Here is a 23111-nt window from a genome sequence, read left to right as displayed (position 1 = left end):
TCTCTGTGTTTGCCCGTCCAACGTGAAACATCATTCGTCCTGAAGAGCCCCACATGTTCGGAAAAAGACATGACATCACAGAGATAACATCACTTCTTCAGTGGTGTTCTTCCTTTTTTTCTCATTCTACAATAAGGTAGACTCAGAAAGGAGAACATCATTTTATCAGTGGGTCTTTTATAGCAGTAGTTGCCACCACTGTATAAAATAAACAGTATATGTGGTTATGTCAAGTTTTGTCCACTGTTTATTAGTGACTTTGCTGTGTTCTTGGTCTTGGTGTCGAAATGTGACTCAAATTGATAAAATGCAATATGAAAGCCATCAGTTTTCGGTCTGATTTGGGACCACATGTGACAGTGGCCTCAATTTAGTTGGAGAAAAAAAAAAAAAGAGCCTGATTTACACTGCTCAGATATAAGTCACATACAAAGTTTAACCCTTTTTTTTTGCTTGTTGTGTGAACGAACGTCGCCTAGGTGGAATGAAGCCGTTACACAAGATGGATGGATAGTCCTAACATGAACATATCCATTTAGGTGCACATGATGCCTAATTAGGTTGTGCTGGGGAGAGACGCGTCTATTACTGCAGACATTTTGACGTGTCACGTCAGGGAGAGCACATGTTGAATTATTAATCGATCAGTTCCACTATATGGACCGTTAAGTCATGACAGTCATCTGTCAGGCACAAATGTTGTCTAGAATAGAATAGAATAGAATAGAATAGAATAGAATAGACCTTCATTATGTATGAAATCACTGCTTTTAATACTGTTCTCCTCTATATTTACACTCCTACATTTTATTATTGTTTCTTATCTACAACTGTCATTGCAGATACAACATGGCTGCGCTGGCAATGATGCAGGATCACCACAAAGGCCTCTTTTGAACTGGATATACAGACATGTTGGGCATGACAGCACACCAAGAATAACTATAGCTTTGCTGCAGGGCCATGTTATGTAGTGTGTCGCTCACTGGACTAGTGTTGATAACTGTTGGCTCCAGTGTGGAGAACTGACAAGTGTCAAAATGATTTGTGAAAAGACCCATAGGAATCGGACAGGTGCAATTTGCCTGAGGTGAGGGAACATCACCAGGAGAATCAGGGAGACGTCAAATAGTCTAATCAGGCTTAAATGTGAGGCGGACAGACAGCAAGCACGGGGCATTGGAAGGGATTTTTAACTCTGTATTTCTTACTGATAATTAGAGTGTTATTTTCTTGTGTGTCTTTTTTTTTTTTTTTTGTCATCTGACTGCTTTTATCTATGCCCTGTTCAGAGACCCTGAACTCTGTCATAGGCTGATAAATGAGAGCTATTGCTTTGTATTAATTGTATGGCACTTCTCATTGTCACAGGGTCACCTAATTTAATTTCATGCCAGTGCGAGGAGAGATAATATGGCCTGATGAAACGAGTTGGAAGAGTTCAATTGCTTTTTTTTTTTTTTTTTGTGGCACCACCATAACTCTGTTCTTTCCATCTTTATATCAAATGCTTTGGAACACTGCTAGGTAAAGATGATTACTGTTTGGAGAAATGAGACGTCACAAAGTACTTGTGACTGTACTTATTATTATTATTATTATAATTATTATTATTATTTTCATGCATCTGTTTTTAGAGGGTTTTTTGGGGCGGACTTCTGTACCTTCTCCTCCTATTCTCATATTCTCTCAAAGTGTTGAGGACATCTGATGATAGGTGTTCATGAAAGCCTTTTACTTAAGTATCAGACATTATATTTGTATACTTCAAATCGTATTACTTGTTCCACTTACAGGTTTAGATTGTACTCTCAAATTTAATCAAGATGCTAAAAGAGCAACAAAACCAGAAGCTAAAAATGAAGGGACAGGAAGAAAAGAGCAACAAACTACACAACAGGAGACAAGTAACAACACATCATCAAAGTCACAGGAGCGGACTTTGCACGTTCCTCAATGCTGCTCAAGTGTGTAGTTGACAAATGTTCAACCAGAGCTGAGAGGATTTCAGACTCCGAGGGACAAGACGACACACAAACGGTCTTTTCACCTCTGGAATATTGGTGTGCTCAAACCTGTGAACGGTTAGATTGGAAAAGTATTGAGGCAGCAAGTAATGATGCTTCACAAGTAAATGGGAACATAAGTGATGCTACATGCTACACGTGATTAAAGTGTGACATGAAACTCGTTAACGGCGAGCTGGAAGGTGTGTGTGGCAGCACACAACAAGTTCGGTCTCTCGGTCTCTGCCCTGTGCGTAATGTAGGCGGAGGTGGTTCACAGTAACACATAGCCTTTGCATGTTGTTTTGCATATAGAATATAAATTAGGCTTGATAGCATTTAATAAGTACTCTGCATTGGCAAATAATGGGCTCATATTTGTACCCGTCCTTCAAAAACATAGCAAACTTGAGCATCCCTATTAACCATGCTTGAGTTTACTTCTGGTTTGTCCATGGAGATACTAGAGAGGGGGTGAGCAATGGACATTTTCTCAAGCAGCAGGATATTTTCTGATCAGCAAACTGCATGGATTTCCTCTTAAGCAGCTAATAAAATACTGTCTTTGTATTATTCTGGAGCCAGCAGTCAAGCCAAATACCATATTTTGTAATCCACGAAGGAGTGATTTTTCTACAATATATAATAGTCTCCCTGTTCTTTTCATTGTTCAATTAAGATAAATATTCCATATAAAGCTAAATAAATTTTAGTAAGTCTAAATGAATAAAGATCATTCTGAAATGCTGCGTAAAGGAGTTATGAACATGGACAGCAGTTAAGTATTTTACTGTTCTGTTATTTAAAATTTATACTCAGACGATCTTAAAAAACAAATTTGTACTTTCTACTCGATGAGATGTATTTAATAGTTGTACATAATCAAACGATGGACACTATTTGAGTACCAACTTTAAAATGATACAATACAATTTGAAGGAAGCAATAAAAATATTATTCATTTAATACAGTACTGAACATGACATTATGTACATGCACTTACATGATTGGTCATATCTTCATTGACATATAACATGGAGATCTTTAATAAATAAAATCTATCACTACTTTGGAAAATATATGATATGAGTTATACTACTCTTGAAACTATATGTTCTTTTTTGCAGTTCATACAGCCACCACGTCGTTTTTTTTATGCATAACCAGCTGTAACAAGTCGACATGATGATGTCTTCAGGTACAATGGCTCCAAATGCAGAAGACGTATGTCCTTCTGTCCCCTGAGAACAAGGACTCTGGTTTTTCCCTACAGTCCAAAAACATGGATTTGAGATGAATTTGTGACTCTTAACTTGCCCACAGGTGCGAACGTGAGTGTGTGAGATGTCTCTCTGTGTTTTCTCTGTGATGGATTGACCACCTCCGCAGGATGAACCCGGGCTTCGCCCATAGAGACGAGCTCCGGCATCCCACATGCCTATAATGGAAACGGTGTAAAGATTGATTGGTGGATGAACTTATGAGAAGGAGTTGACCGTGATAACGAAAACTTGTGCGAAACACGTGCAAAGCACGTCACTGTTAAAATGTGAGACAAGAAAACATGAAATTCTAGAACATCTTTATGTCTCAAATGTGATGTAACGGTAACATACTGAAAAAAGCAAGTTACGATAAAATACAAAATGGAACACCAGGGCAGCACAACTCCTCTCAGCTGTAAAATAGTTTTATGAATAATAGTATAATAATACTTCTCAATACTTACTTCACGGCTACAACAATAGATTTAATGTTATGGATATATGTACTGTATGTTGTTTCAGAAGAAGTACTTTCTTACTTTGATCCAAGAAAATAAGTTAAATTCTTACACTAAATCTTCTACTTAAGTAGAGAATGACTGTACATTTGGCATTTTGTTCCATCAGCCCTGTTTTTACTTGATAAGAACAACCTTTGATAAGAACAACATGCTGTTTTGTTCGAGCTGAGTTGGTAAGTTGCCGCTCACAATACGTTCATTATTCTCTAAAACAAAGACATTCTGTGTACAGTCCTAATTCCTACATAAGATGAACACTCTTTAAATGATGTGAAAAGTGAATTTGAAAAAAGGTTTTTTATCAAAATCCCAAGCAGAATGCAGAATATGTAATCCCCCAATTAAATCATGAATGTTATCATGCATCAAGTGGGACTTTGCTTTTTATTTAGTGGCTGTGACTCCAGTTTAGCACCATGACAAAGATTAATGGGGCTGGTGAAATTGCTCATCAACGTCACTTTTTCTTTTCTTCTTTAAAAATGAAATAAACAACACAACACTGCGAATATGCATCAAACAGCCTTCTTTTATTTCTTTTTACAGCTCAGGTTTTTGTTTCTTCTTCTTTTTTTCGCTCACAGCATTTATTTAATGGTGTTGGACTTGCCATGAACTTCTTTTAATTGTGCACTGCCAGTTGCTATGACGATGACATGGTTTGTTCTGCGCTGATGGCTCAACGCCAACATGCTCCCACTCAGAGCCGCATTCACCGCTCAGCACTTTCTCCCACCAACAAACAAGCCAACGAGATTCATTTTGAATTCCAAAGGAGAATAATGACTTAGCAGTTGTGACACCTGCTCACATTAAACCAACTACTACCAATAAAATGACATTGCATACAGAGCTTTACAACTCCATGTTTTGATTTAATTTAATAAAAAAAAAAAAAGGAAATGCCGCAACTGATTGAACTTTAGATTGGAGTGTCATTTTATGAGCGCGTGCACACGTGCACACACACACACACACACACACACACACACACACACACATACACACACACACACAAATCTTGCCAGGAAATTAGGTTGATTTAAGGTACATTGAAAGTGACCTTAAAATGACAGACTAGTGAGGATATACACTATATTCGCTTGCTTGCCTTCACATACGTGAACTCGAGAGACGTCCCATTCTTAAAACATAGGAATTAAAATGAAATAAAAATAGAAATCCAAAAGTCTCATGCTCAGTGTGTGAGAGTTGGCAGCCCTTAATGATATGACGCAGTCAACATGAAACATAAGCCCTTAATCATTTTTTTCAGGTGTTCAGGTAACAGAGACTCCGATCCATCCACGGTGTATACAGCTTTATCCAGTTTGTGGCTATATTGGACTGGAGTTGATTCCAGCTGGTTGATTGCAGTATATTGGATTGGTAGCAGGTACAGAGACTTACTATAGCTTTTACTGTCAAAGTTTCTAACTTGTATTTGACAGCAATTGTTATAAATTGGCTATAAGTCTGCCATTGACGATGACATTTTCTTTTGAACATCCAAAATCCAACTGAAATTGAGCACATGGTATGAGGAAAGCAGAGCAGGTGTGAGTGTAAGTTTCACTCTAACTGTGTGAGAGGCATCAATTTTCGATTTACAAATGACATTAAATTGATTTTTTTTTTTTGTTGGTCTTCTTATGAAGTAGATGTTAATTGTTATGAAGCAGAGATGAAGTAAAGAACAATTAAGCAGAAGGTGCATCTATTCCCAAAGAAACTCTGAATATGAGTAACAATTAAGAGCAGAAGAATGTGTAACTAGGAAGACGTGAAGCTCTGATATTCGACGGGGAAAGTGCTTTCTTCTCCAAAAAGTGTTTCATTACCACATAGAAACAAAAAAAAATAGTTTGACAATTTAAAAAGGATAAAGATAATAGTCATCTGGAAATGTATCATGAGAAAACGTATTTGCAACACATTCATGCGTGATGTGGCAGAGATTAGTCAAACAGATTTTGTTTTTTACATAGTCAACCACTCCAGACAGATCATGGCTATCAAATCAAGACATGATGCTGGTGTCAAATTACAACCTTATTGATTAGTAAAAGCATCAGTGACGTTACCTGGAACAATCTCATCCCTCAAGAACAAAGGGGTTCTTCAAAAAGACAAAGACAGAAGGAACTTGTTTCAGAAGGATATTAAGTTGATGCAAAAAAAGTGTGACAGTACAACTCATAAAATAGGCATAATAGTTTCCCCTCCATTAAGAGACGATAAAATGGCACCAAAACATGCATGATTCCAATCAACATTCTGAAGACGTTTATTTATCTTATTTAAAAAAAATTGTAGATTCATTCATTCAGTGGTTTCAAACATATTCTGTATAAATGTCACTTTAATGACAATGACGGCGCAAGAAGTGGTCCTGATAGCTGAAAAGTGCAGTGATTGACTTAAACAGCCAATATTGTAGCTTTGTTTTTGTGCTTGTTCAGCCCCAGCAACTACTCTGAGCCAAACACGGCATGCCTGCTCAGGTTTAAGCTAAGACGCTACCACAAAATAAAGCTCTATCTATTTAAAGTGCCATTATTTCAGTGCTAGTGCAATATTTACTACTTGGCCTGTTCGGCTCTGATGATGAGATTGCCAGTTATTCGATAACGAAGAAAATGACTCACATTGTGCCAGAGGGTTGCTAAGTATGGCACCCGGATACTGACAATTATACTTGGTGCAATCAAAACTTAAAGGACATGTTGGATTCTTTCCATACAGCCAGGCAGATCATCACATCTCACTCGGTAATGACTGTTTTCACCCTGGCAGGGAATCCTGGCTCGGGGCTCAGGAGTCACAGCAGGGGCCAAATATGATTCACACACACATGTAAACAAGAATATTCATGGCAGACTTTCTGATCTGATATGTGCCTGAGTGACGATCAGGCTGCTGTTTAACCATACACTTTTCCAGCGACAGATGTGCTAACATACTCACTCCTTAAGATGATTGACTGACTGGAGACGAAAGGAAAAATCAGCTTAATAAAGATGTCGCCCTTAATTTTACACAGCCTGGCTTCTTCTCTCGGGCAAATCTGCAAATGAGTACATCTTGTCTGAGTGTTTTACTTTAAAAGCGATGAATGGAGTCTGGCTGCTAGGCGACAGTTGCAGTCAAATCTAAAATTGCATCCGCCTCCTGCTCTCAGTAATTCCAGTTTAAATCACCCTGGTGGCATTCATGAGGGTGCTGCTGCTGCTGCTGCTGCTGCTCTTCCTGCTTTTCAAACTATCTGCAGGGCCTTTTGCCATCATAGTACCAGCTGCTCTTTCATCCTTGTTCTTGCGGAAGCAGTAGACCCCATAAAGGCGAAATTTTTTATCAGGAAAGCCCAGGTGTCGAACTCCTGGCTGGGACCCTCCACATCGAGAGCGGGGGTTGACTATTGGGTAGCGGATGCTGCCGTCCTCCAGCCAGCCGGCCTCACAGCGGTCCAGCAGCTGAAACTTCCATGCTGCGTACAGCTGACCCACTTTGGCCACCACTGAGCCGTCTCGAATGCAGGCCTTCATTGCCTCTGCGTAGTTCACCTTCTTGAAGCGTTTCAGAAAGTATACTTTGCCTGCGGGGAAATACAGAGAGGAGAGGGCAGAGACGTTAGGTGTAAGAATGTGAAAAGGTGAAAGAAAAATACAGTGGCTGAATTGCTCAAGAGGGCAAAAGGGAATGAGAGATGAAGCCCCAGAGACCAGGTCTACCCCAAGGGTAGACTCTGTTTTCTGGCTTCTGTGTCTGATTGTCTTTAAAATAGCTAAACAGCGGCTCAACATCGAAAGGCAATACTGTGTCAGCTGGCATAACCATCACTCAAAATATTTATATATATATATATATATATATATATATATATATATATATATATATATATATATATATATATATAAAATTGTAACACATCAACTTTTGCCTTTATTTACTTCCAGAGAGATTTTTCGACAGGCGACGGTGAAAAGAATGCCATCCTGATTGGCGAAAGTGTTTGAATGAAGCTCGCTTCTCTTAAACATAGAACAATGTGACTACAAGTAAAGACCTGCTGGTTCTTCTCAACAACTGATTATGAAAATCATGTCAGCAACCTCAGCTTTGCTCCTGCCTCAACTATTGATTTTTTTTTTGCTTGTTTATGTGACTGGTGGCTATTAGAGAGGCAGAATATTGTCTCATATTTCCCCGGGGATCTTTCAGTAAATACCTTCCAGCTGGACGGAGACACAGTACCGGTCATGACCACTGCTGGAACCTCCTGGCCACAACAGACTGTCCACAATAATTAACACACAAGGGAAGCCGTGAGCAGCCCTTTAACATTTCTATCATACTACCTTTTTCTCGCTGTTGAAAGGCACTGGTTTTTCTCCAAGTTCAGTGTATCCTAAAGCAGCTTGTGATTTAAATGAGGGACTGCTTTTATCTAAGGAACAGAAGTTTATTTAATGCATGACATAATTCCAACTCAATTTTTTTAATTTCCGAAGAAGCAGACATGCTTAAAGCTGTGTTTTTGTCGAACTTTGAAAGAACAGCATTAAAACTAACTATGACGTTACAAATCCAAATCATTGCGTTATAGAAGTGCTTACATTATAATAGAATGCCTAATTTAAATAATTTGAAAATGAAACATAAATACAGCAAATTGTAAGACTCACAATACGGTGAGATCATGTATTTCGGTGGTTCCCTATCCCTTTGTTGGGGTGGCAGAGATCACAGGAGGGCAAGCTGAGGTGCTCTACGATCAACTGTGGACTGGCTTCAGCAGAGCGACCGAGATCTTGCTCATGATAGGTGTTGAGTGTCTTTCAACAAGTTTGTTCACATTACCAACTTGTAAGTTTGAGAACTGCATCATAGCCAGAAGCCAATTGTGCCATTTCTTTGCAGGGATGTCCACGAGGCCTTCATGCCACTCAAGTTTGAGCCTATTTAACTCTTGTCAAATCTTCTTTGCAGGAAGGATGATGGTTGCCAGCAATCTTAGAGGCTCACAACCTCTTTTGTTTACTGAAGTGACTTGACCTTCCTTTTTTTTTTAGGAATGCTTATTTCATAGCATGGACAATACCAAAATTCAGAGAGGGGGTCCACAGCCGTTCTTAGAGTTAATCTGGAGGTCTCCAACAAAAAAGATTGCAATTTATTGGCCACAGTACTCCGCTGTTTATCTTCGACTCCAACAGTTTGGCTATATGTCACCGATTGGCTGCCGTGATATTGATCCATCCATCAATTTTCTACCACCTTATCCAATGCATGCATGTTTTTAGACTGTATTACGAAACCAGACTACATGAAGAAAACCCACTTTTTCATTCATTCATTCATTCATTCATTCATTCATTCATTCATTCATTCAATGATATAAGTCATATTTTGTTATTTTCTCCAAATAGCAATGAGTTCCCATGATGATCATTTGATAAGAAACTTCGATTGTATCTTTCTACAATGAGTGTGTGATAAAATCAAGCCTTGTATTATATCCTTTTCTGGTCGAGCTTGTAATGTCACATTTCTAGTGCCTTAGGACTGCCCGTGACTTCCGTGATGTAAAAACTAAACCAGCCTCCAACTTTCCCAAGTTTGTTTGGGCTTTTGAACCTGAAGGTGGCGTGTACAGACTCTCCGAGGGAATGTGATGTAAATCAAAGAGCAGAGAGATGAAAGGCAATGTTGAGCGCCCAGAGGACACTGTGGCCCGAGCAGGGCTGAATCAACATTGCCTGATTTAAATCCAATGGCCTTAGGCCTGTGAGATCACAGGCAGAGATCAGAGACACAGACTTCATTTCCCCTTGGTCCAACACTCATGATACATCCTCTTTCTATACAGTAACACAACCATTCAGCCCTGCCAGTGTTTTGTTCTCTAATCATGAACCACAGATGCTGAATACTAGCGTGGATGATTGTAATCATGTTGATGGACTACAAAGCGCTCCTGATCATCTGATACACACATGCAGGTGCACATATCTAAACCTGCCAGCTTCAATATTGCTTGATTTCTCACCGTTGAGCTTGGAAGTGAAGCAGAAGGCATCATAGTGTTCATCCTCCTTGTGCCGGTAGCCATAGTTACGCACACCAGCAGGATTGTCCTTACGGCCACACTGGTCTCTGGGATGAGAGATAGGGTACTGGACTGAGCCGTCCTCTAGCCATCCTGCATTACACCAGTCTAGCCCCTCCAGCCAGGCCTGGGGAAGAAGATAATGCAGGTTAGTGGGCCATAGTGAAGGAATAAAGACGTTATTTAGAAGAGAAATAAGTCCGTTTGTCTTCTCTGACATAACTTCAAAAATCTTGACGTTAATGTGTTACATCTCATGCAATAGAAGGAAATATATATGTTTAATTTCATAACTCATTTAAGAATGTAAAAGAAAGCATAACCTTTAAATTGAAATTGAAGACCTCTTGTTTCTGATTCGTTCAGTAACATACATAACCTAACATTGTCACCTAAAACCCGTGCAGAGATATCAGTGATGCAGGAGTGAATTATAGCTCCCTTATTGCAAGCACAGTAGCATTAGCATCAAAGCCATATTGTGATGGGAAATGTGTAAAAACATTAATGCTGAAGGCGTTCCCTGAGAGAGACAGGCTATTGCTGATATTAACACTATTAGAAACACTGCGGCAGAGGGGACACCAGATCCGAACTAAAATTAATTTTACATCTATGCTACAAATAATCTAGATCAGATTATTTGATCATCTTCACTTCCAAAGAGTTGAATTATGACCGTGTACATTCACCACTAGACTATGTGAGGATGATAGATTTTATGAAAATAACCAATTGCATGGTTCTGACGCAAGTCTAATAAATCAACATGTATCCATTTGATATTTTATCACCTTAAAATGCAGTAATTACAAATGATTTCTCCCTCAGTTGTGATGATAATGACCTACCTTCTCCAATAAGCTGTGTCATCAGTATTTTATCCATTTTAGGAATCTGACTCAGAGACCATAGACAATGGGGAAGTGGTCTTTAACCCATCAATGTCCCCTGTCTGTGGCACATAGACCCAAGATAATAATACCAGACTCTCTATTTAATATAACAGAGTACACATTTCTAAACAAAATCTGAATGTAAATTCACCTTGTGCAGTTGAGAATGGGAGGCCAGGATGGCATCCTGGTGTTTGCAGGCATCTTCCCCTTGGTGGTAGTTGAGTTTATAGCGGCCCTCCCGGGGGTAGTAAGGAAAGACCACACCTGCAGGAGACCAAAACACATTTTTGAGTTGGAGATTTTAAATCTTACCTCCCCCAATCTTTAAGTGCAGCATATTATCTTTGCTTTGTCAAAGTTCCCGCCCAAGTCTGTCTCAGATTTCCCCACCTTCCAAATCAAGGTTCACAAATCCTGTATCGTCCTCCATGTCATTGGTCACTTCACACTCATATCGTCCGTAGTCCTCCAATGTGACATTTTGGATGATTACTGAGGCATCCCCTGGTCCTGCCTGCTCCAAAAATACACGTCCTCGGTATGATCCAAACACACGTTGCTGCCTGGAGGGGTTTGATAAACAAGTTTATCCTTCATCAGTTAGTCTTCATTCAGAATGTTTCAAATTTAAAGGGCAATTCTACACAGCACCCTGTATGTAAGTGTGAAGGACAAATCAAATTCACACACCACACACACACACACACACACACACACACACACACACACACACACACACACACACACACACACACACACACACAGACTGATTGATTGATTAAAGGACGAAAAAGCAGATTTTACCTCCCAAGAGCCACAAAGACATCCTCAAACTGCAGAGCATCTGTGACTTTGGTCCATTTAATACGAATGCGAGCAGGATCGGTGTTCTCTGGTTCATGATGGAATCTGCAGGGCAGAGTGATGGCGCCACCACGGTGTGTCACCACTTTACCAGGAGCTGTCTGTACGATCACTGCTCCAGTGTCATCCTCTGAGGGAATAAAGAGAAGAGACTGTGGCTTTTCAACTTTCTGCTGTTATTCAGTACTTGATAGAGCGGACTCTCTCAATCGGGAGTTTGCAAGTTCGATCCCCCATCTCCACGTGTCAAAGTGTCCTTGCGCAAGACACTAGACACTGAACCCGAACTGCTTCATTAGATATTAATCCGTTTGTGTGTTTAAAGTAAAATCCATTTACCTTTTCCATTTTATCACGAGCAAAGAATTTTCTACGACTAAATCATGCAGTTAAGTGGTTGCACTTGGCAGTATTTGTATCACAAACTTTAATATTTCTTTCTCTTTGTAAACATGTAGACATTGAGAGCTCTGTGAAATTGAATTCCAACAAATCAACTAATGTTGAGTTGTTTACTTCTATTCAACATGTCATGTGGCACCCTTTTTTTTTCCCCCATCAGCACATCAAGTGTTTTAATATACTCACCTCTCCTCAGACATCATTGTTGAATTAACTGATGAAAAACGCCAACCTCTGCAGAGATGAATTCTCGAAAATGCCCAAAAGAAGGATGTGAAAACATCTTCACCCAAATGTATAACATCAAGGCCCACTTCCCTTTTTTGGGCTGAATTTTGCTCACTCACTGTTTCCATTGTATGCCTCAAAAACCACCGAGTGTGTTGTAAACATATAAAACATTTAATAAGCAGCCACAAGAGGTTTTCTGCAATGTTGTGACCAGATAGAGGCACCTGCAATTATCCATGCCAGGCAGCAATTAGCCCTGTCACTGCTTGCTGCTCTCTGCAAAGTTGTTTATCACTATCAGCCATAAAAGCATCAAGTGGGGTTTATTCCAAACTTCAAACACATTATTTTCCAACACAGAGCATGGCACTGTACTATAATGGTATTCAGACAAAAAACATCATTGAATTTTTTTTTTTCATTAAGGTGAGAAACATGCCTGACAACAACACCTAATTTAACAAATAGTAGTTGCAAAAGGCAAATTCATATGCAAAGCTGGACCAGGAACTCGGTAGAGCACAGATTTATGATCCAGATGAGCAATGCTTTGAAGCTGTTTAACAACTCAGTAACCTACCCGGGCTTTTACAATATGTCTGCGTAGATCCACATAAATTTCTGCAGATTTTGCTGCACGTGACGGAGAAAACTCATGTAGAACTGCAAACTTTACCACAGAGCAGGCATTATAAACAATATTAAAAAATATCAATATTACAAGGATATCGGTCAAAGTCCTCCCCGTGATGAGCGTATTGAGCTTAAGTGTGGAGGACCTGGGATCACATCCAGTATAAAAACCTCTATTCTGCAGTGTGATAAGGCCATACTTTGCAGATGATGTTGACCAACAGGTCTCATTCAGTGAATTCCATAATCCCAGTTGATATGATTACCTCAGTTCTCACATGAGTTGTCATTGTTGATAAATGTTGATTTTCAACAGGGTTCAGAAAATGTGGTCAAGATAGTTTGATCTAACAAGATGACTTCACGACTCAAATCTCAAAAATGTTTTTTAAAAAGATCACAAATTGCTTAAAATATAGCTCTGAAGTTGTCTTCACTTTTTGTCGAATTCTATAGTGAAGCCCATGAAAATGGAATATTTGTTATGGTGATAATGCTTATTACATACCAATAAGGGTACCCTGAAGATGCTATTAAGATTATTCACCCTTGTTGCAAACTGCCTTTTATTCGGGAAAACATAAATAAATATTTGCATATTACAGCTCAGATCAATGAAATTCAAGACCTTTAATATGTGAACACGTGGAATTGTTAAGATGCGAGAGAGTAAAAACAATCCTTACCGAGGACGTGCACCACTTTTCTATTCCCTTTCTCCGAGTTGGCAGCCAGCAAAGACATTGAGAGGGCAGAGGTCAGGATGAACACCACAAAGGTGTTGTGAGGCCAAAGCTGTTTAAAGAACTGCAAGAAAAGAAAAAATCACAAGGGGAAGCATATTCGGGTTCACTTGTTGGAGAGGCATTAACACATTCTAAAGTAATGTTCCAGAGGCAGAAAGACCTGGACCTGGCTTGGTTTCTATCACAAGAACTACCTTTTGGAAATTAAAGAAAAAAAAAAAAAGTGTTTTGAAAGACTAACCGTTCATAAAAGAAACTCAAAGGACTGTGGGCAACGTCATGCTAAAACTCCTGTAGAGAACTCATATCTTCGGGTATAGGAAACCTGGATAGGAGTCTCACTTAATAGGTTATTGTGGTTTACTCAAGGAAATGTTTGGGAATCATGCTTCAAAACAACTGAGCAGCCCAGTCTGCTACACTTTGACGTTTATGCAAACAAAACAGGGATAGCCCTCACAAGACAGTCCAGACTTCAAGCTGGTTTGGTACTTTCTTTGGTTGTTGTGTCTGTCAAGAAGAATTAGATATGTTTTTGGGGAAACAGAATTGTTGGGACCAATTTGTCAGCAAAATCTTATTTGACGTCGTGAACAGCAACAATATCATCACACTTCCAAAAGAGACCATGGTGTTTCATTTTCATTTTAGATGTAATATGAAATGTGTAAATAACATGTCTTCTGGCCAGCAGAAAGAAAAGTTTACTTTAATTGAGTGTTCCAGCTACTTTTCCTGGCAAAATGTTTGTATGTCTGAATGTGTAATGAATGCACAGAGCCCTGTAGGAGTGTTTTGACCCGGCATGTGACACCACTTGTATTACATGCAGAGTAAATTCATGATTGGGTAAAGAAGAAAGGTCTGTCCAAATCATAACTGAGCTTCGTAGTTTGTTTGTTTTTTCCACTTAAATGCAAATATAATCACATCTTCATCCTAACAAAAGGACAGAGTCATCTGGGTATACTGCTTCTGGATTCCCTGTTAGAGGGTTGCACTGTCACCTGTGAATAATCACTTCCCATGAAACAGAGCTGCGGTACATAAAGCCTGAACATGAATCTAGGCCTCATTGAAGCAGAGTCACTAAAGCAGCTATTTTACATGCACATTGCACACTATAAACAGCCCTGCTGCATCATTTGTCTCAAGGTTAGACCAATAATCATCCCTGCAGTTCCCATGCAGCACAGAGAGCTGCAAAGCTGAGACACGCAAAGCAAGAAGTGATTCAAACTTACCATGGCAATCACAGCAGGACTAGTGCCTGGTTGAAGCAGATGTGCCGCTGTGAAGCGTTTGACTTCTCAGCCCAGGCTCGATGCTGTTCTGCGGCAGCAGCACTCACCTCTCTCTCCCCCTCTCTCTCTGTCTCCAGACCCATCGCCGTTCTCTCGCACTGCAGGGGAACCACTGGTGTTTGTGGGACCCGCAGTCCTCCGATGACGCAGCACATATTAGATTGTGCAGTGTGTGGAAAAGTTAATGTCTTTCTCTGCATCAATGAAACCCATTAGAGTATCACTTACGACACATACATACTGATGCGTAGTTTGTTCTACGCAAATCTATGGAACTTGTTTAACATCAGTCTAAAAACGAAGCTGTTATTAAAAAGCTGGCAGAGCAATTAACTTTATTACATAATACTAGAGGGGGATGAGTACATTTTGAATGGAATACGATGCATCTGTTTTGAAGCAGTCATTATTATCTGCATGTTATGTTTGTTCTGTTTGGACATAAATAATAATCAGACATGGAGGAGAATATTTAGGGGGTCCTTTGCCTTCTTGGGTTTGTAAGTAAAGACTAAACCCGGGCAGAGATTGTTTGACAATCCCTATTTAGAGATAGTCTCTAATAACAGGACAGTCACAATATATCATATTTTCAATGTTTCTAGGAATGGCCACAAAACTCCTGTGTGGACAAAAAGATTGTTGTGCAGTCCATTGGTTGAATATTTAGTGGAGAGTTATGGTCTCTCCAACGCTTTTCAATTATTTTTGCTTTTTACCTACTCAGAAGTGGAGCAGAAACTCTTTACAACAGCAAACAGTGATGATCCAAAAGTCACTCTTCAGCACCATAGTGGCATGTGGTGCACATGCGAGTGTTTTTTGTGAGCCTGACAGTAGAGAGAGAGAGAGAGAGAGACCCTCCAGATTATTGCAGTCAACATTGAGAAGGCAGGACACTCAGCAAGACCGACCTGCACTTTGTGTGGCATTTAAACGAAAAATGAAACCACTCTGTTGGATACGGGATTCCATGCCGTGCAGCCGAGATCCAGGTTGATTATCAGTGTCCTGCAGAGCACTGAACATGACCTGTCAGCTGCTGTGCTGCTCCCTGAGTTTCTTCCATCTTGTGTGGTATCGCTGCAGGAGCAGTGACCAGTGTGGAAGACATGTGCCGAGACACTCCCTGCAGTATTTCCTATGAGGCAAAAAAACAAACAAAAAAAAAACCGGACAAACAAGGAAGTGATGCTTTGTGGGACTGAGAAATCCAGGATCGGCACGGCAGTATTAGAACTGACAGCTTGCTCTCGGAGCTGAGCCAGCAGCTGGCTCCTTCCAATTAATTGGCAATTTCGTGTGCTATTTAACATTATCTTCAATGTGTGTTGGTTACACTCTGTAACAAAATAATCCCTGCCTTGCATCTGCAGGATTTAGACAAGGCTTCTACATGAGTTTCTGACGTTTTTGGCCCTCAGAGGTGGAAAAAAAAGAGATCATCCCACAAATCTATTGCAAGTTGAGAAATTGACTTGAGGCAACTGTTTTTCCAAAACCTGAGGATTTCTGTGAGATTACCGGTTACCTGGGAGGGAGGTAATTTTCTCTAATAAAATGCAAAGACAATGAACAAAGGATAACCATGAGCCCCAAATGCCTCCGCAGTGATTCAGCAAGGAGGATTTAAACGTAAAACCACAAAGTGAGTGATTTTATTAGAGGGAGTTACCTTTTTAGTGCAACTGGGCAAGAGGGGGGGTGGGGGGGGGGGGGGGGGGGGGGGGGGGGGGTCACAGCAAGTTGGTCCAAGATCAATGAGGTCAGGATTTTATTCTCATTGTGTAGGCTGTAGAGCTGGGCCACTCCAAACACAAAATTCTCCCTGGGCAATGAACAGTGAATGTCCACTGTTAATTAATCAAAGGCAGAAAAAGAATTTTGCTGTACATTCAATGTAAATATAAGAAATAAGGAACTCTTTGTATTACGCTATACGGAATTCTGGCACGTTTGATTTGAGTGACTTCGGCCTGGGTTTCTTAAATTTTTTGGCAAGAGGACGTGCTCCTCAACGTTCCTTCATGCCTCAATTCATCTTCACATCCGCTCATCATCTGTCTGCATCAAGTTAAGCACTGCCCGTCCCCTCATTGTGTTCAGTTTTATCAGTGTGACCCTTCACCCTCTTGCCATCGTAGGTCAAAAAAATAATACAATAACCATCACCCCTGCAAACACTTTCCTGCATCCATTCTCCAAAGCTCTCTGGAGACTGTGCTGTATAGTATTGCAAAGTTTGGCCCAGTATTGATCTAAGCACTCTTCATCCTTTTATGTGTCAATCTTCAAGTGAGAAATATGAATTTGTTATTTTCCAATCCCCATTGGCAAGAAGAATAAGCCCATCACCATCTCTGGCTCAAGGATTGTGTGTATAGGATGTACAGCCTTCACCCTACCTGTGGCTGCTATATGGCCCTGGAATGTTTCAAGGTATTTATCCTTTCCGGAGAGGTTTTTACAAGCACTGAATTGGAATTCATTATGTCGCTGTTGGTCTTTGTTGCCTTCTCTTCATCCATCCCCTCAAGGCTTCCACTCTGAACGTGTGAAATCTGGAGATGTAAATGCTGTTTGATAAGGACGATTGTGTACAAGGTCCCACCCATCAATTGCTGAAAAACTAGTTCTCAAACTTCATTTAACTGTTAAAGATGGGAGGCTCTTTCTGTGTCTTATTTGATGGGTTATGGCCTCTTTCTGTTTTTTCTTTGGTTTTGTATTTGTAATATTGTCTAATACTTCCTGAGAATATGATCCAGCACCATCAATGACCCTCCAATTCTTCTCATCTGTGTCAGACTCAATCCTGGTTTGCTCAGTTTTCATCTGCCTCGTATTCCTTGTTTCAGGAGGCCACTTTAGCTCCCAGGTCCAACAAGACTTTAGCCTATGCTGGACATGTCTGGTCCCATCTTTACCATAGGATCATACATAAGAGAGGGTTAAGAGCCACCTCTTCTATCTCAGCAGGCTCAGATGACTTAATATCAGCAGTGAGCAGTACTGCTTGTACATGTTCCATCACACTGTGGTCGCGCTCTATTATACGCTGCAGTCTGTTAGGGTGGCAGGAACAACAAGCGCCTGGAGAAGCTCGTCAAAAAGGTTGGTTCACTGGTTGGAAACAGGCTGGACAGGGGTCAGGTTAAAAGCTATTACGGACAATGCTTACCATTCCTCTGCACAGTACTCTGGTTGGACAAAGGAGCAGCTGCAGTGAGAAGCTCATCACAATGAGCTGTAGGTCTGAGAGGTTCCAGAGATCCTTTGTCCCCCTGCCATCACACAATATGATAACCGGTAACCTTATTTTGTGTACTATCTAGCTACCTGTGTGCAGTTAACCAACAAGCAATTTAAAACCAAAGATTAAACAATGTTAACTTTCAGGACTATTTCCTTCTGCCCTCTATAATAGTATTCATATATCATTATTTCTATTAATAGCCATTTCATGTTCCATATGGCCTACATTGACTGATTAAAGTTGAATTTATGAGTTCATGGTATTTGCTTCCACCACCTCAGTGGAAATTCTTTCATCCCTGTCTGGTTTGGTTGTATTTTTCACAGCAGCAGCTCCCAGCTCTCCTGGGCCGTCCGCGCAAGGCTGAGCAGACATCCACAGCCCCGTTCCTCTGTGATTCCTATCATGGGATTACAGAGCTGTTTGGAGCGGCCACATTTGATTTAAAGCTCCTGTCACACATACAGGATACATCGGCAGGATGCACACTGCAGTGTGAAAAAGCTGCTATGGGAAGGTGAATTACATGAATATGTCTGTCTCCCTATCTGTTGGACAAGCAAAGACGAGAGATAATTACTTATGTCTGGGTGACTATTATTGATGAAGTAATGTACAGGGAAATGTATATGGCTGTTTTCAAAGCTCTTATCTAACCATGTAAATAAGCACCTTTAATCCCTGTTGGGTATACACTCTGTCCTTTTTGAATGACTAAACTGCAAGAAAGCTATCTTACTATTCCAAATGTTTTCTAGATAGATTGCCACTTGTAATGTAGTTGACAAACACTGAGACACCTGCGGCTCTGATAGCAGAGCTTCTATGGCATTGATGTTTTATATTTTGTCTTGGTTTTTTTTTCATTATTTCTTTATCTCTTTTCATTTCTGATTCCCTGTTTCAATGTGACGTTCAGATTTATGTTCTTTATCTGTTCTTGTCACACCCGTCTGTTGTTTTTCTCTCATTCCTTGGTGCATATATGTGGTCCCATGCTCGTCCCTCATGTTGATGAGTTCGGGCTCAGATTTATTCCATTTTTCCATTTTTTTTTTCCTGTGCTCCAAGCTTTAGCACGTCTTGGTTAATTTATGGGTTTATCATCACCAGTAAAATGGTCAGTTTTCTTGCCTGTTCAGCCCCTGTTTGAGTCCAACTTTGTTTTTTGCCTCTTTCCCATCTGGATTTTCAAGTCTTCCTTTGGGTTAGTTTGGACTTTGGTTTTGTTTCCTCTTTTTGAGAGGTGTTTTCTTTTTAGATTATTATCTGCAATAAAGATTATTTTCGTTCTGGATTCTGTCTCTGCACCTTGGGTCCTTTTTCGACAATCCAACCAAAAGCAGGTTCTCTTCCAATTCCACGGTTGGCAGCTGAACCTCCCTTCTCACACTAACCATGGGTTGAAGTTCCATTTTAGGCAAGACACTGAACCCCAATGGTGTCCGTGCACCTCACACGGTGGCCACGGACCTTGAAATGTGAATGATAAAATATGTTTTGAGCATATGGGTGAATGCCACGAATCATGTGAAGTGTACATCAAGACTGCTGCAAGCAGTAAAATGTGCTATATACCGTTTAGTGCATTTTATTTACAGTGAGAGGTCATCATTTCTTTGTCTAATTTTTTTGTATTTTATATAAAAATCTACATCCTGTTCTTACAGTGGACTTAACAGAGGCCTTTTCCTAGGTAAATGAGAGCCATACCTTTCTCATTGAGCATGGGGGTCACTGAAATCTAGAAGTTGTTCACTTGATATCTTTGTAAACTGTAATGAAAACAGTAGTAATCAATTGTCTATCACCCAAACCAAGCGAGAACGAAGCATCATCAATCATGAGAAAAAACTGAATATCACAAAATATAGGCAAAGTAAGGCATAAATGCTGACAGATTTTGAACCCGAAATCAGGCAGAATGGAGAATGGCAAACGCATGTCTGGTTTTTACCCGTTAAACTGAGGAGAAACTGTCTTTGTAAGAATGAGCTGGTGGCAAGGAGCAGCCATGTATGTTCACTGGAATGACTGAGTGACAAGAGCTGCAGTGGAAGTATACATTACTCGCTGCAGCACATCCTCGCCACTCAGCCTCTGAGTAATGATCTGTGGGGGCTTCTGCCACACTGGGTGAAGAAAATGTGCATATTGTGGAGTTCCCCTCAAAACTCTCCTCAAAACTCCACAATGTCACTCTTTCACATGTGTTTGTTGACAGACAGTTTCCAGATACTGCAGCTACGCAGCTGACAGGAAGATGTGAATGGAACGAGTATGAACCGACCCTGCTATGTGCATTAAAGGTTCCCAACAAGAAGGTCCATTTTTGGCCATTTAGACTGAAGTCCAGACTGGACTTTTAGTGGTACTCCAGAGGAAATAAATGTGGTTCATCTAATGTTACCTGCACTAGGAAGGGATTTTAACACAATGGAGAACATGTTTGTGGGTATATGTCACAAGACTTCACAGACCTTTTTTTTTAATGACTGGTTGCTCATATTTTCCTAACAACTCACCATGAAAGCAGAGCGTTTTTTTGTTTCTCTAATAAATGATAAAACACTTATTAAAACCAGTGCTATTGTCAAATACTTGTTGAAATTTTACCAAAGGGGTGCTACTAAAAGTTTGAAAGTTTGTTCTGCCTGTGTGAGCATTGAGTGGCCGCAGAAGACATGATTTTTTTTCAAGTAGCTTTGGAGAGATGTTCTTCTTTGTACATACATTTCGAACTTTGAATTTTGAACATAAATTAGAATAAACCTATTAAAATAAGCTACAGCCCGTACCACCAGTGGTATGTCAGCTCCCTCTAGTGGTGGGTGGGGACAAATCCGAACAATATCTTTTGATTAAAAAATTATTTGAAAATATATAAAATTAGCAAAAAAGTACAAAACGGAGAATGACAAACTATATAACATGCAATTTATATTTAAACAATAAGTCCATAGCTAAGTCTCCGCTGCTGTGTGTTTAGGTCAGACAGAATGGTGGCGAACTCAAGTTTCTCAGGTGGTACACAATGAAAAGCTTGAGAACCTGTTTCATACAGTATTTTGTATGTGATTTAAAAATGTATACTTTAATTCTAAAAGTATAATAAAACTATTGGGGGAAAAAGTACAGATTAGTTAATTATGCCAGTTTGACTCTCAATGCATGTCGAGTTGCAGTTCAACCTAACTTCAAAATGGATGTGTTTATTCAGGCTTCTGGCAATGAAGCTTTACTCAATATAAGAGCGAATAAAGATTTATGCAACCTGTGATAAAGAAAAAAAAAATCATCAGAGGTGTAGACACATAGACATATGGGAGGAAATATCTCTTTATTCACCCACAGAAACTCTCACCATTTTGATTGAACCAGTGTGATCTTTCACCCACACAAACTTCTGGAATATATTTCAGAGACATGGAGCAGATACAGTAAACACCGACAACACATCATGCATCTTCTTCCATAATTTGACTGATGCACAAGTAATATTTGGATGTGCCCTTTACAAACAGGACTACCAGTAAGGCGCCTACTAACACATATAACACATATCTGCAAATAATTATCTATTAACTTTCCTTTTTATCTACAAAAAAGGTATTTAAGATAAAGAATCTATTGATTAATATTAGTAATTGTAATATGTTGATCTTAAATAAGGTTCATTCTTATTTTATAGGCATGTCTATGGTCTTTTATTCAAAATATTTTCTGAAGCTTATGATAAACAACATTAAAGAGTGTCTCATGCTCGTGTGTCATCATTAGACTGAGCTACAACTTCAAGAGGGTGCAGAGTTTTCTTCAACTCAAATTCGTCCCCTCGACTTAAAGTGCCTCCAAATGTCATCTGGAACGGTAAGTTAATTCTCGGAGAAGCACGGTGAATATTTAACTCTCCACCTCCACTGGCACCTTTAATCCCATCCAAGAGGGGCTTAAGATGGAGCTGTGCTGGGAATTTCATGACATGCACCAAACTCCATGAAGACCACTTTGGCGGCAGCGCAAGAGAGACGATAATCATCCTGTTTGAACATACCCACTCGGTCCTGAGAGGACGCTGAATCAGCCAGGCAGATGAAATCCCCTGTGTGGTCCATAATATGTCTGGCTTTTCCATGAAACTTAATCAGTAAACAAACTGACTGAAGAAGCTGCATATTGTCAAAGTCAATATTTCATAACTATATCAGAGGAAAACGCAACCCACTCTTCCACTCAGCCAGCAGCCAATAAAGGCTGGAACAATAAAGGAGCTTGGCTGATGTAAAAGGAGTGCAGGATGCAGCAGTATTGTTGGCATATTGGCCAATCTTTTTTTTTTTTATGAAATGTAAACTGTCATGTTTACTGTTTAATTAACTAGACAGCTACGTATTTTATAGACAGGACATGATGCCATTAATCTGTAGCTTTGGGCAGAGTTATACTGCTTTGTTTTGAAACTATCCAGTAATTCCTTCTTGTTTCTGCCTCGAACACACACACACACACACACACACACACACACACACACACACACACACACACACACACAGTCACTTTACAATTTGTAAATTTGTGGTGCCACTGACCGGGTTGCACTAAAGTAGTTTTAGTGCAGAAAGTTTTATGTCCAATCTCTAATTTCATTTCATGCTCGATGTATTTGTTTACTTCACCAAAGAAAAAGGTGCTACTCTACTTTCACAGTTTCAACAAGGTCAGTCTAATGATATCGAGCTGATGGATTTTTCTGATATCATCACGGATGTGAGTCCTCAGTCACTGTCACAGGACAAAGTCCAAACTGAGTCACGCTCATTTTGCTTTTGTTTGAACGCAAGGGCGCAGCAAAGTCACATAAAGGGTGACAAGAAC

At 39.9% G+C, this 23111-nt stretch overlaps 1 protein-coding gene across 1 annotated transcript; it reads right to left on the bottom strand.

The window, feature by feature from the left end:
• Positions 1-6983: 6983 nt before the first annotated feature.
• hapln4 (hyaluronan and proteoglycan link protein 4) lies at positions 6984-15060 on the bottom strand (the record flags this gene model as incomplete). Its single annotated transcript, XM_080473082.1, has 7 exons — positions 14921-15060; positions 13617-13737; positions 11605-11794; positions 11191-11363; positions 10949-11064; positions 9842-10028; positions 6984-7387 (listed from the first exon to the last, which is right to left on the bottom strand). Exons 1-7 carry the CDS (start codon positions 14921-14923, stop codon positions 6984-6986), a joined length of 1194 nt encoding a protein of 397 aa, XP_080329208.1. The 5' UTR covers positions 14924-15060.
• Between the last annotated feature and the right edge of the window lie 8051 nt (positions 15061-23111).

This window comes from Lipophrys pholis (assembly GCF_963383615.2).
Source record: "Lipophrys pholis genome assembly, chromosome: 10".
In the NCBI taxonomy this organism is placed as follows: Eukaryota; Metazoa; Chordata; class Actinopteri; order Blenniiformes; family Blenniidae; genus Lipophrys; species Lipophrys pholis.
This window is presented reverse-complemented; position numbering and strand designations above follow the sequence as displayed.